Here is a 14,214-nt window from a genome sequence, read left to right on the forward strand (position 1 = left end):
TTTTGTTTGCACAGTTTTTCTTGTATTTTTATTTGGATTTTAAAGTCTACTGTCCTGCTTCTGTAATTTGTATACTAGAGGTTAGGAAATATTTGTTTTATATGTTTATATATATGTATATATATTATATATATGAATGAAGGACTTATTTGTACTAAACCCACCATAGTAAGGAGTGTGTGTCGACCACTCGCTCTTGTAGGTAGAAGCATGTACACAGATACAAGCCATAGCTAACATACAACATGTGGCTCATCGCTATCTGACTTATCGATCTTTAAAGACTTTTATTGTGTACGTGACAGTATTGTGATATATATATATATATATATATATATATATATATATATATATATATATATATATATATATATATATATATATATATATATATATATATATATATATATATATATATATATATAAAACACTTTTAATGTTCGAGATACTATAACCATCGTAATCTGTGTCAAAATATTAATCACTCACTGATTTATCGTTCATGAGAGCAGTATATAGGCCATAGAAGCACCTGGACACTGGGTATGTGTGGGGGGAGGGGGGAGGATCAAGGTAGTTAGGGTGGAGGAGGGTGGGAGGGGCTTGGATAAAGCACCAGAGCCTGTGATAGGTTCTGGCCTGATATGTAGCAGTGTTACTGGCTTGGGCAGCCCCGCCAGGGAGCATGTCCATCGCCAGGGGGCTGTCCTGTCCTTCCTCCCCCAGAAGGTGCTGTCTATTATCAGGAGGCATTCTCTCCACTCTGGTTAGTCCATATTGTTTCATTCACGAGATGACGCACACGTCTGAGGATTATCCCTTGCATTTTTAAATTATATTTCATTCTCTCTGGCGCATTTTTTTTAACCCAAGAAATCATCAGCATCCACCAAAGAGTGTTCTTCTTCATATTTAGAACCATCACTATGCATCACATCTTGTAGGTAGTGATCTGTCAAATTCCGCTTGATGGATAAGCCATCCTTATTTAAGTCTATGAGCATTAGCTATCATGTAGGCATTTATATCTTCAGAGAGTATCTCCCCGACATTCCTGGAAGTGTCTAGGATGAACAGTCAAGTGTCGCATATAAGTATGTACCCAGATGTGTCAAACACATACACCAGGGTGTAAAATTTATATATTCCTGGGGTAGAGTCTACATACACCTAACAGTGTCTTGGACGTACATCATGGGATGGCGAAGACAAACTACAGGGAGTATCATAGACAAACACTCATGAACGTCGAGGAGTTACACCGTGAAGCATCGTGAACATTAACCCAGAAGTGTTGTAGACATGCACCTTGTGAGAAAGAATTGTGGTACTGAATATGCTCATCACTCTAAAAGAGTTATTATGCTCAAGTTGTCTTACACAAAACATTATGCGCTGGGATCATCTTCCCTATAAGTGATCTTATCTGCTCCAAGACTTCTATGTCGTCAGGTGTGTTCTTCCAGCAAAAGACGACTCATCAAGGACTATGAGACACATCCCACGAAGCTGTTACGTCCACCAGGGACGTTAGTCTCCATCTAGAGCATGTCTTCTACAAATGAGGGAGAGATGCTGTCCATTTGTGAGTCTAAACCTTCATGAAGGAATGTTATATTTCCTTTACAACAATCGACTTTCTCCTGAGGGTGTTAACATCCACCAGGGACCGCTGACACCCTCACAAGCATCGCCGACCTCCGTTAAAAATCCTGTTACAACCATATTAATGGAATTAAAGCTGTTAGGGTGTGTTAATTTTGGCCCAAGAGCAATGTTACCCTCAGCAGTGATGTTTGTCATTCTCGAAGTGTTGCAACATCCTAGCAACGTACAGACGGATACAGCGAGAGTATAGGTAGGAAAAGTCTTCACTCTATAACGAGTTCAGTTATCCTGTAAGAACAGTAGTCCCCCGACAATAGGCGTCGACCTTTGCTAGGAGTTCAGTGAGCCACTGGAGAAAAGTGTCATGAACTGTAGAGGGTGAACAGAACTCTTCAGCTGTCCTGCCACCATGATTTGTCTTGTCTAATATCACATGATGCAGTGAGTGATGGGAGGAGAGAAGAGGTTGCAGACATGAATGGGAGGAGGCGGTGGCGGGTGAGCAGGCCACATAGCAGCCACTGAGGACCCATAATAAGCGATATATGTGGTGGACCATAGGAGTGGAAAGGTTTTGGTAGAGGTGATGATGGTGTAGTGGCGAGTATTGAAGCGAGTAGGATGCGGACATCAGCAGTAGCCTACAAACAACTTCGGTTGCTACTCTCACTTCTGCTGTTGCCCGCAGTTGGACGGCTTGACTTCACGCCTCCGATTTGGGCAGCGACTGTGCGCTCAGCGACCCTGGCGCGGGGGGCGATCGCTCCCCTGACATGCTATTTACAGCAGTCGCTGGCGCCGTAAGCGCTGGCAACGTTGGACTTAGACCCGTCCGTGGGAACAGCGGCGGCGCACTGGCTTGTGGCAGAGGCTGTTGTTGCTGTTGTTGTTGTTGTTGTTGCCAGACACTCGAACTTCTCGGAGACTGACTCGCTGAGAGGACCGGGTATCCACCGGGTCGTGCCGCCATGTCAGGATGGAGGGAGTTGGAGGATGGGCCGGTGAGGCGCCGCTGGTCCAGGAGCTCCTGGTGCTTTTGCAGACACCGTGCCAAGACGTCTGGGATGGCATCCAAGGACTCCTGGATGGAGGTAAGGCGGTCCTCCAGCGAGCTGACCCTATCGTCCAACACATCCTGACGCCCGCTCATATCCGACACGAGCTCATACACGGTGTTCTGAGTCTGTGGAGGTATGATAGTGTTAGAGGAACATAAAATACTGCCTGTGTGGAGTGTGAGTGATACACACTGTAGGGGTACTTCTACAGGGTTCTGTGAGGCACTAGACTGTCTGGGGACATTGTCAAGGAACTCCAACACATAAACAATATAATAACACTCCTACATATTTTAATATCTGAGGGACAGAACAGATATTATCAATAATAAATTTGCACAAAATCATAATCTGAGCGGTGTTTATAGGTGTATTAATACATTAATGAAAAATAAGACATCAGTGCTTTGAATCTATGGGAAAGTTAAATCTAGATAACTCATTCTTACAGAGTTTTCCCAGCCTAAACTGTACTCGCGGTTTTATATCTGTGAGGGGATATGGAATAGTGCATTTGAGCTCGTTCATGATGGATGACACAGGATACAGTAGAAACAAAGTGTGAATGTATGTGCCTATAAGACTGAATAATTTAAATCATCAAATAAATAAAGTTTTGGATAAATAAGACTGACAGAGAAAGAGAGAGAGAGAGAGACTTATTCAATCTCTGAGTAGATATAGTATATTAGTATCACAAAGAGTGAGAGAATCACCTGATAGATCAGTACTGTATCAGAATAGATATGAATATGCCTAGGCAAAAGATAAAGTCATGCTATCTTAATAACCAACCTACATATGACTATACCCATGAGCGAGAGAACAACACCAATCAGGGCAGAGATAATAGTGATACTCCTTGATAACTTGATGACTACAAATATACTTTGTTTTTAACCATCATGGCTTCATGTGGACCAAAAGTGTACATGATGTCACAGGAACATGCAATATCACGTAATGCCACAGGTGGACATCACAGTTACGGATGGTTTTACAGGTGCACGCCATAGGTACAAATGATGCCACAGGTAGATATGATGCCATCAGTGCACACAAGGCTACAGGTGCACATGATACAGGACACAAGATGTCACAGGAGCACATGACACAGGACACAAGATGTCACAGGAGCACATGATACAGGACACAAGATGTCACAGGAGCACATGATACAGGACACAAGACGTTACAGGAGCACATGATACAGGAGCACATGATACAGGACAAGATGTCACAGGTGCACATGATACAGGACACAAGATGTCACAGGAGCACATGACACAGGACACAAGATGTCACAGGAGCACATGATACAGGACACAAGATGTCACAGGAGCACATGATACAGGACACAAGACGTTACAGGAGCACATGATACAGCTACAGGCCGGCATTGAAAAGAAGGGCAGCTAGACTGACTACTGACTGAATCATTGTTTTACTTTTTTTTAACTGTAAATATTTATAAATATATTGAGTCTATGTAACATTAGCTCGGTAACATTTATGGTTAGCTATATGAATATAACTAATAATAAAATATGGTCATGGTGGTTTGACCTTATTTTTCCATCCAACCCTAATCAATAATGTTGTGCTCTGCTTCTAGTTGTGATTCACTTTTATATTAATCAAGGTCACTCATATGTCAACTATACTCCCATTATGTCATCCATTACATCACGGTAGACCCTATGATAAGACCATTTTCACAGAGGATGATAAAACATTCTCTTTACCATTATGAGGGAAAATAAAGCTTGGAGGAATCTGATATTAATCATTGCAAACCTCAGCAACTAAGATATACTCTCTCCAATGTCTCTTCTGTATTGCAAAAAATGTCATGATTATCTAATAATGGTCTAACCTATTATGTCAAACAATGATTGGATAAATGACATCCTTTCCAAGTCCTTATTGAGAAATGGAAGTATCAGAGCTCGTTTGTTGAACTGCTTGGGTGATTGTTTATGTGTTGGGGACGATGGCTGGACAGAGACCTGCTGCCTGGGTAAGGATAGGACGGACTTTGCACCCTCCAGCTTGACTGTATCACAAACTTCGGTCTGATACTGTACATGGCATAACAAATGCACATAATACAGCAGGTCCACATGATATCAGTGGGTATACATGATGCAACAGTTGCACATGATGACACATGTACATACTGTAATGGTACAGGAATGCCTGATGTGATGGGTGCATATAATACCACAAATACACATGTAACAGATGCACATGATGTTAAAGGTTGACATTATTACATAGGTGCACATGATGTCACAAGCATACATGATGCCACAGATACACATGATGACATAGGCACATGACATCACAGGCCATAAGTGCACATGATTTCACAAGTGCACATAATGTCACAAGTACACATGATGCCACATGTGCACATTTTGTCAGGCACACATAATATCACAGGTGCACATGAGATTTGGATAAGAACATAATCCTTATTTCTTTTTAATGAAATTATATGCCTTATTAATTAAGACATTTAATGTCTAAGGCTGATCCTGTTGAGTGACAAGTTTTTAACAGTGATGACATAGTTTGAAAATCAAAATGACCGCTAAAAATTACCACCATCACCATCATCATCGTCGCCATTAACCTGAATTAACCAGCTATTGGATGGAAGCCTCCCCCATTAAAGGCCTCAAACCATTAATTTTTCTTTTGCTTTTTAATTATAAATTCACCAAATTTACCATCGAAGCACCTCCCTGTGTGAGTGATTAATCATCTAACACAAAGAAAAAAGTTCACCTTGGCCATGTCAGTGATGGTGTTTGCATTGTCCATCAGCTTCCTCTGGTCCATCTTCACCTTCCTCAGCCTGTGGGAGGTGAATGTATGTCAGGTTAGGATGAAACATAAGGGATTGGGAAAAAGTATAAAACAGATACCCGAGAATAAACATGAATATATGGTCATTGATATCCACTATTACCTTTTTTTATAATTTGGTCTAATTTCTTCTTCTAACAATGACCAATGGCATATGATAATTGTCAGTTAACATATTTTGGTGTCTACAAATCATGGCTGCCTAAACATTTGTCAGTAAATAGTCCAGCATTCATTGGTATATAATAAGGCTATCATAACAATTGGTCATTACATATTTGTGTTCAAAATGATTGGAAACAAATTGATTTCACTATTATAATCTTATTACAGTAAGTGTCAAGTACATTTTCATCCACTTCTAGTCTATAATAAAATTCGTATGATCTTGTATGAGACTGTGTACTTGTGACCTATATACATCATATATATCAACACTGATATTTGTGTATAAACTTCACATTTCTGATCCTGCATAAGGTGTGGATGTTAAAATAGTCGTGGAACAATGGAAGGCTGACCCACAGATATCGTTTCATACAAATGGTAGCAGAGTTAAGTGAAGCTTTGGGAAAGTTCATTGTATTCAAAATAGAAGTTAGGATGTTATATGCCCCCATACTACTCATATTGTGTATTACAGAACCACAAAGAAATATGTCTCCAACGAAAGAAATAGCTGAAGCCGTTGGAAATATAGATGAACCCCAAAAGATAGAACCTGTGGACTTGAAAAACAGTGCAGACCCCATTGTGAATAGTGAACTTGGAGTTATAGAAAGGCCCAAGACATTAGAAGGTATTAGGGTAAGAAAGGGAACCTTATACTGTGTAGGTACAGTACGTGGGTGAAGCACTTGAATACAGTAATGGAACTCGGGACAGCAGCGGGCAGGTGGTTAGTGTTAGGTTCGAAGGAAAGGCTGGAGCTAGAGCTGGGTAATGAATATAAGGATAGGTTTTCTTGTGGCCATATTAGGAAAATTTATAGCAAAGTGTGTGGGAGAGATATAAAGTGAGATAGCTATGTTAGAGTCAGTGGTTAGAACATTAATGGCAGATATCCAGGAGTGTGAATAAAGGAGAACAAATCCCAAGGGCAGCTTAGGCTATTCCGGAAGCATGTTAGTCAGTTTGGAGAGGCTAATATCCATTTTGGGGAGAGGTTAGGTGACTTAAACAAATCATTTAATCCAGTAGAAGTTAACACGAGAGAGGCTCAAGGAGCTATGAGGGCAGATACAAGAGCTGGTTGGGAGAGAGAGTGTGAGGCATAGAAGCAATTCTCCGTAGGATAGAGGTGCTCAGATAGAGGTTAAATTTACTTCTTGTAAATGAAACCAAAGCTTCATATTACTATAGAGCCATTCTTCCACCTTTGAAATTTGAAAGAGTAAATGAATAAGTTTGAGAAAAGAAAATACGGGAAATGGTAAAATATTGAAGTTAGATATTTAAAATCTCAAAGACTGGGAATTTTGGGTAAATTTGATTTTATAGCTCATGTTATTAATTCCTCTGAATGTTGAAGAATTAAATATAAGAGACTGTAAGCTATATTGAAAAGATACAATGATCATTGATTTTTTTAACAACGAAGATTTCTGAAAATTTTCACCAAATAAATTCAACTTGAATTTTGTTTGCTATTTCAACATCCATACCTCATGAGAACAACCAAACTAATAATGAGAAAACACAAGCTGAGATTAAAAATGGGATAATATATGAAAATACAATAAACTAGTAAATAAAGAGGACTAGAAAAACAGGAGGGGATGTGAGGACGTACGCGTAAATAGCGAGGAGGAACTTGCGCTGGTGAGTGCGGACTCTACCGTGGTTCACCTTCTTCACTAGCTTGGTGTGCTTGTAGATGAGCCACGTCTCTCTCAGCACATTGGCGGCTGAGTTTTTTAACTGTGGATAAGATCAAGTTAGCAACATTTTCTGAGAAATGGCAACACTTATTAAGATTATGTGTACCTGTAGAGGTGGTTCTATAAACTCAGATATTAGTATTTTTATTAATGAATAGAAAGAGCTTATAAAACTTTTGACAACTAAATTAAATTGTTGTTACATCTTAATTGGTTAACAAATTAGAAATCTTATGAGCTTCCACTTCCATAGAATAGTATAGAAGTTAACTTACCTGGATACTGCAGGTAAACTGTTAGGGTAATTATAGTGATAATACATGACGTCAGTATAGACATCTTAAGAATACATCTACAGGGGACTACAGGTGCTCCCAAAGGATGATTTAAGGGTATACTTACACATAAATAACTTTTACTAACATCAAATACTAGTTCATGCTTATACAACACTCATTTGTTTATTGGTATACATTTTCAACTTTTATTCATATAAATAAAGTGGTACATTAATAATTCCAAGTGTTGTGCATTTCCTCAATTTACTGATACAGTTTCTGAACTATTAATTCAATACTGTTGTCACTGACTTTAATGGTTATTTCAGTGACCCTGTAAGTTTGGTTTAATATTTATTTGTTTATTATCAGGATTATGATAACATTCTCCTGCATATGTGTACCATAACACTATAATTAGACCATAGAGTACATCATGGTAGTAAGTTGACCAAGCCATAGAATTTATCATTGTATTAAGTTTATTAAGCCATAGAGTTTATCATGGTATTAACTTTATTAGGCCATAGAGTTTATCACGGTATTACATTTACTGGACCATAGAATTTCTCTTGGTTATCCTGGGCCTAAAGTTTACTATAACTAAAGAAATTTCATCAGGCGTTCCATAGCATTAAAAAGGTTTTACAAGAAGATACGATCTTATAATTATCGATGCTCGGAAGTGCTACTGTAATTACTGTTACTCTATGCTATTGAATGTTTCGTTTATTTACTTACTACTTTGTTACTTTATGCTATTTGATGTTACTTTATGCTATTTGATGTTACTTTTTTGCTACGTAAAGCTACACAAGGCTGTTTATATTACTTTATACCATTGATGTTATAGTTTATTATTTTATCATACTTTGTGCTATTTGATACAATTATGGGTATATTTTTTTATTACTGTTTGAAGTTACATGAAGTTACTTTATGCTTCTTGATGCTACTTATGCTACTTAAGAGTGATTTAAACTATATGATGTTACATTAGCCAGCTTACTGTAGTGTTACTTATGCTACTTTACCTGTTATTATCTTATGCTACTATTGTTATTTTATGTTACCTAATATAATTTTATACTATTTGGTGCAATACAAAACTTGATCTTAGTTATGCTACTTGATATTATTTTATGCTAGTAGCTGCAACTTTTCGCTACTTAATGTTACTTTTTGTTATTTGGTGCTATATTATTCTATTGTACAGTATACTGTATTAGTTTAAGCTACTTAAGTTACTTTATGCTACTTTATGTTATCTGTTTTGTTACTGATGCTACTTTATACTACAATATATCTTGGTACATAGGTTACTTTATGCTACTGATGCTACTTCATATACATACAGTATATGAAATAGCTATTTTGATTTGTGTATATATATATATATATATATATATATATATATATATATATATATATATATATATATATATATATATATATATATATATATATATATATATATATATATATATATATATATATATATATATATATATATATATATATATATATATATATATATATATATATATATATATATATATATATATAATGTGAAAAGATATAGTAGATTAGACGCAATAAAGAAATACATGTAATTAGAAAAAAGAGAAAAAGAAAGAAGCCAGGGAATACAGTCAGTTCTGCTATAATGCGATAGTTGTGTTCTTGAAAAATATCGTGTTATAGAAAATCGCGTAATAGAAATAACAGGGCTTATGGAGAAAATAGGGTTAGGTGCAGATTACTACTCGAAATCGAAAAAAAATTAGTAGTTAACCTAACACAAAGGATAGCACAGTCTAAATAAATGTTCCATTCATATCTAATAATGAAATCATACAGTAAATGTAACACTTAACCTTGAAAAAATATGAATATAAATTGATGGGGGAGAAGGGTGATTTTGAGGTTGATAACATCGAGCTTCTCTTCAAGTGTTATATCCTTTCTTTTACGATCATCACCGGGAATTCGATCACCAGAACGCTTCTTGGAGATACATTATTCTTCTTTACCATATTCACAGTTAATACCACAAAATTGGAGAAATAGTAAGCAAAAATCTTGTTACAGCAAACAAGCGTTCGCGTTATACAAATATCGTTCCTCTATTCATAAATCGCGTTAGAGCAAATTCGCGTTAGAGCAAATTCGCGTTATCAAAACACGCGTTATAGCAGAACTCACTGTATAAGAAATGATGGACATTAGACATAGAATAGAGTAGAAACACTGAATAAAAGAGACAATGAATTACTGTATATATAAGAAAAGTGTGAAATAGAGAGAAACATCAAAAGTGAGAGAGAAACAAGGAAAGAAAAGGGGCAAGAGACAATAGTTCTGTAGTCGGGAAAATAAAGGACTATAAATATTTCATTATTGTGCCCAAAATAGTACCATAACAATTGATGTACAATTTGGTAGTAGAGTAAAACTGTGTACTAGACACTAAGAAAATTCCTACACTGTAAAAAGGGCTATGAAAAGGGTTTTGAGAATGACCCTAATGAAAAACCCTTTCAAGTGTATATGATTACTAATAAATCCTTGCAGATAGAAAGGGTATATCATTCTCTTGACCCTTACTCTATAAAGGGTGTGCATTATTCTCTAAACCCTTACTCTACAAAAGGGTATATAAATATAAAATTATTTAAAATCCTTAAGTTGCATAGGGGTATATCAAGGTGTAGAGAACCCCTTTAAAAATAACTTTGCACTGATTTTCCTCACATTAGTATTTGTATGCCGCTTTTCCCCCTTTACCGTCAAGACAGTCCTCACTTATCTTTCAGTTATATCGTGGATGCTGTAAAAACCAGTAAAATACCACAAACATTATATGTAGTATCACCAAAAACAACGGAGTATATGACATGGTGCGAGACTAAAGAGACTCCCAGTTGTTTGGCAATAACTTATGACATTACGTTCTGGCAGTCATTTTCCATAGACACATCATGGCTTCTCTTTCTTGCATTCCTACCACCAACAGTCACCCTTTGATGAACTCATTGTCACTTAATATATTTTTTTTTATGCAAAAATACAGTAGCTCCAAAAACAACGAACTGGGTCCTGCGTTCATGTGACCGGCTTAGCACCGCTCAGTGTTGCACTGATTGGCTGTGAATAAGAAGTCAGTGTGTAACCCATTGTTCATTGGCTCGCTCCGCATATTTGAAACTGAGGGTTTTTAAAAATCATCCCATATCACTTAATTTTCTCCCCTCCTCCTCATGTACAGTGCAGTTACTTAGGTTAAACATGATCATTAAGATTGGTTATTACATGTTGTCATTAAATAACTAACATCATACTTCATCTTCTCTTCGCCATACATCATCACGATAATATTCTGCTAAGATGACCCAAGTAGCTCATGTAATTAATCAGAATAAATTTTCAATCCATAATAACATTAGAGTAATTTACAAAACAGTCTGTTGTGTCATCAAAACTCATGGTTGGATGGAAGTGGTATCTGGCATTTAAAGGAAAATTTATGGTTATTGATGTTTTGGTACACACTCACTGTCATATTGTAAACATTTCACAAAAAAATGAATCGAATATATCGAAAGAGAAAGAAAAACAATTATCAGCAAGAGCTAATGTAAGAACCAATTGCAACATAAAGGGTATTATCGACAGCAATATACCCTAGAAGGTCGAAATAAGGGCATTTTACATATCAAGTGGGTATTTGTGGTAAATATATCCTTATTTGCCTATAATACCTTTTTTATACCCTACAATTTTTACAATGTACAGTACTATACATTGGGGATTTTTGGACCTCTTGGGTTCAGGGGCTGGCAGTAACTTGTAAGGGATATTGTGGAAAACAGCTTATTGCTGAAGGGTAATTGTAGACTGCTGGCCCCTTCATTTATTTTGTCTCATGACCACATGAAACATGTGAGTGAGGAATATGTAAAGGTTCATTTCCTTTGTTGCTTGCTTCCTTACTTGTTTGCTCGTCAGGGAGATATCTCAGACACTTTTTGAGCTAGAAAGCTGAAATTCGGTATCAATAGTGACTAAGTGCTTAGTCAAGCAATTATCTAGCTTTTTACTCACATTTTGTTCATGGTATAGCATCTGGGTTGTGTACATTGAACATAGAACTACTTTTGTGTGTATTTGTGTAGTAATATCTCCGATAGCCGGAATCCCTCAAACACGGAACTCTCCGATAGCCGGAATTGAAATTTTCCAAGGGGCACAATTTCTACCCGGAAAATTCTGGAAAATTCCTGGGATGGGCCAGTTTTTTTCCGGGTTTGAGAGATGAATATCAGGCACATTTTCTGGAAATTCTGAGAACAATTTTCTGTTATCCGGTACCTGGAAAATTCCAGAAAATTCCGAGAATGAGGGATATTTTTCCGGGTTCGAGAGATGATGTAATGGGCAATTTCTGTAACTTCCGAGAACACTTTACCGTTACCAGGAAAATTCTGGGGATGGGGGATTTTTTTCCGGCTTTAAGAGAGTTGTCTCGTTACCTGGAAATCTCTCATTCCCGGAAGTGCTTTGCACCAATTGTTCTGGCTAACGGAGATATCACTGTATTTCCATGGGACTGAAAACTGACAAATACACGACATGAATAAACTACTGTGTATAGTCTGGAGAGCATAAATTATAAAACTATACAGACCAGTAGAAAAATATAAATATCAAGACATAATAGAACACAACATTTGAATATAATCAACTAATCATCCCAGTTAAATGTTTGCCGACACTTGTAATGGATATCGAGGGTAAGCAATAGCAGGGTTCAGCCTCACTGATATGATAAAAAGTTGTATTTAGATTCTAATAAAATATAGTATACAATATTGTGAGGAGGGTACCAGGTCTCTTTCTGTAGAGTTAAACATTATTGGGAACTTACATATTTTTACACAAACACTCAGGCATTCACAATATGAGTAGCCTAACATCCGCAAACATGTACTACACTCAGATACTTTAAACACCTGCCAACAACTGTCATCAAGGTTTCAACATTATTATAAATGACACGTTCTTCTAACTCCAAAGAAACATGCTGCAGCACACGGCTCATCATACACTACATACCTTGAACACCACACACAGGACACAATCTATGTACCACACACTTACACCACACACCAAGGGTCTGTAGTGGTAGTGGTGTTGTCTTCTAGCCAACAAAGCCATGCGACTACACTGCCCTCGTTAGGTCTACATAAGCAAAGAGCCTGCATATAACCAAGCGTGGCAGGAAATTATCATATTCATAGTAGCTGTCTAACTCTTTGCCTCTAGTCAGAAGGTGGGTGGTGGTACTAGGAGAACCTAGCGAGGTGTGTCTGTGGGCAGAGTTTACTAATATCTAGTGATGCTATTCCTAGTAACTGAAATACATATGAATATGTGCATGGCGACAGATAGTATTGAAACTCCTCTGTAACTTTGTACCTTAAAGTGGCAAGTGTTAATAATATAAATTTAGAAAGTTAATTGACCAGAGACTATGTATGCAGCCTGTTACAATTGAAGCCCATTCTAGTAAGAATGAGTTTTCTATTCATCATGAAAAGAGTAAACATGTTACTCTGGTTATGCATTAAAATACTAAACATTACATACAGTATAGGTATGATCTTCGTAATACAAAACGTTTTAATAACGGTTGACTACGCAGCAATTTGCTATAAGCTGAAATCCTCTGTCCACAACACGTATTGTATTACCTCCTGATATTAAAAAAAAATGGGAATAATCCTAGAGATAAGTTTTGTAATTTTAACTAATATTTCCATTACTGAGCTCAATTACTTTGCATATTTAACTGGTCTATTCACATATGAATTCAATCACAACTGATAATTGCTGTCATATTAATATTTCATTATGCATGAAGTTGAAAAGAGTATATTTTATTTAGAGAGGAATCATTTATAAAGTTTACAATCATGAATTCAAAGAGGCTTTACTAATTCCATTCACCACTACCAAAAAACAAGTTTATACACCACAATTATTGATCTCTCTCAACATTTTTGCAATAAACTTAATTTCTACATATAGTACAGTGGTCCCTCGGTTAACGCACGCCTCGGTTAACGAAATTTCGGTTAACGAACTGCCTCCCATAAGATTCTTAAATTTGGTTAACGAACAAAAATTCGGTTAACGAATTTCTTACGAACCGACCTCAACATGTTTTCGCTTGCACTGGCCGGTCAACCAGCTTTAGTATTAGTCCGCCAATACATTAATCGGTTCTAGGGATTAAATTCCTTACTATTTTTGTAAATATCAAGAAGTTTATACTATTCAATAATTTTAAAAGTTTAATATTCAATTTTTTAGTCATTTTAACAATTATTGAACATAATTGAAGGTAAAGTGACTAGTTTAATGCGCTGCATCCAGCCTCTTAACACAGCAAACAGGCGTTAGTCTCTCTCTGTTTTCACTGGAGGTAACATCTTGCTTGAGACTCTCTTCAAC

The 14,214-nt window shown here is 36.8% G+C and overlaps 1 protein-coding gene across 1 annotated transcript in view; it reads right to left on the minus strand.

Annotated features, from left to right (window-relative positions):
* Positions 1-409: 409 nt before the first annotated feature.
* LOC121864849 (small conductance calcium-activated potassium channel protein-like) overlaps positions 410-14,214 on the minus strand; it is an 85,472-nt gene continuing 71,667 nt past the window's right edge. The window contains 3 exon segments of the mRNA XM_042364015.1: positions 410-2,791; positions 5,460-5,529; positions 7,333-7,460. Of these exon segments, the coding sequence (XP_042219949.1) occupies positions 2,312-2,791; positions 5,460-5,529; positions 7,333-7,460 (678 nt within the window). The 3' untranslated portion in view covers positions 410-2,311.

The sequence above is a fragment of the Homarus americanus genome, unplaced genomic scaffold (assembly GCF_018991925.1).
Source record: "Homarus americanus isolate GMGI-L3 unplaced genomic scaffold, GMGI_Hamer_2.0 scaffold59578, whole genome shotgun sequence".
Classification (NCBI taxonomy): Eukaryota; Metazoa; Arthropoda; class Malacostraca; order Decapoda; family Nephropidae; genus Homarus; species Homarus americanus.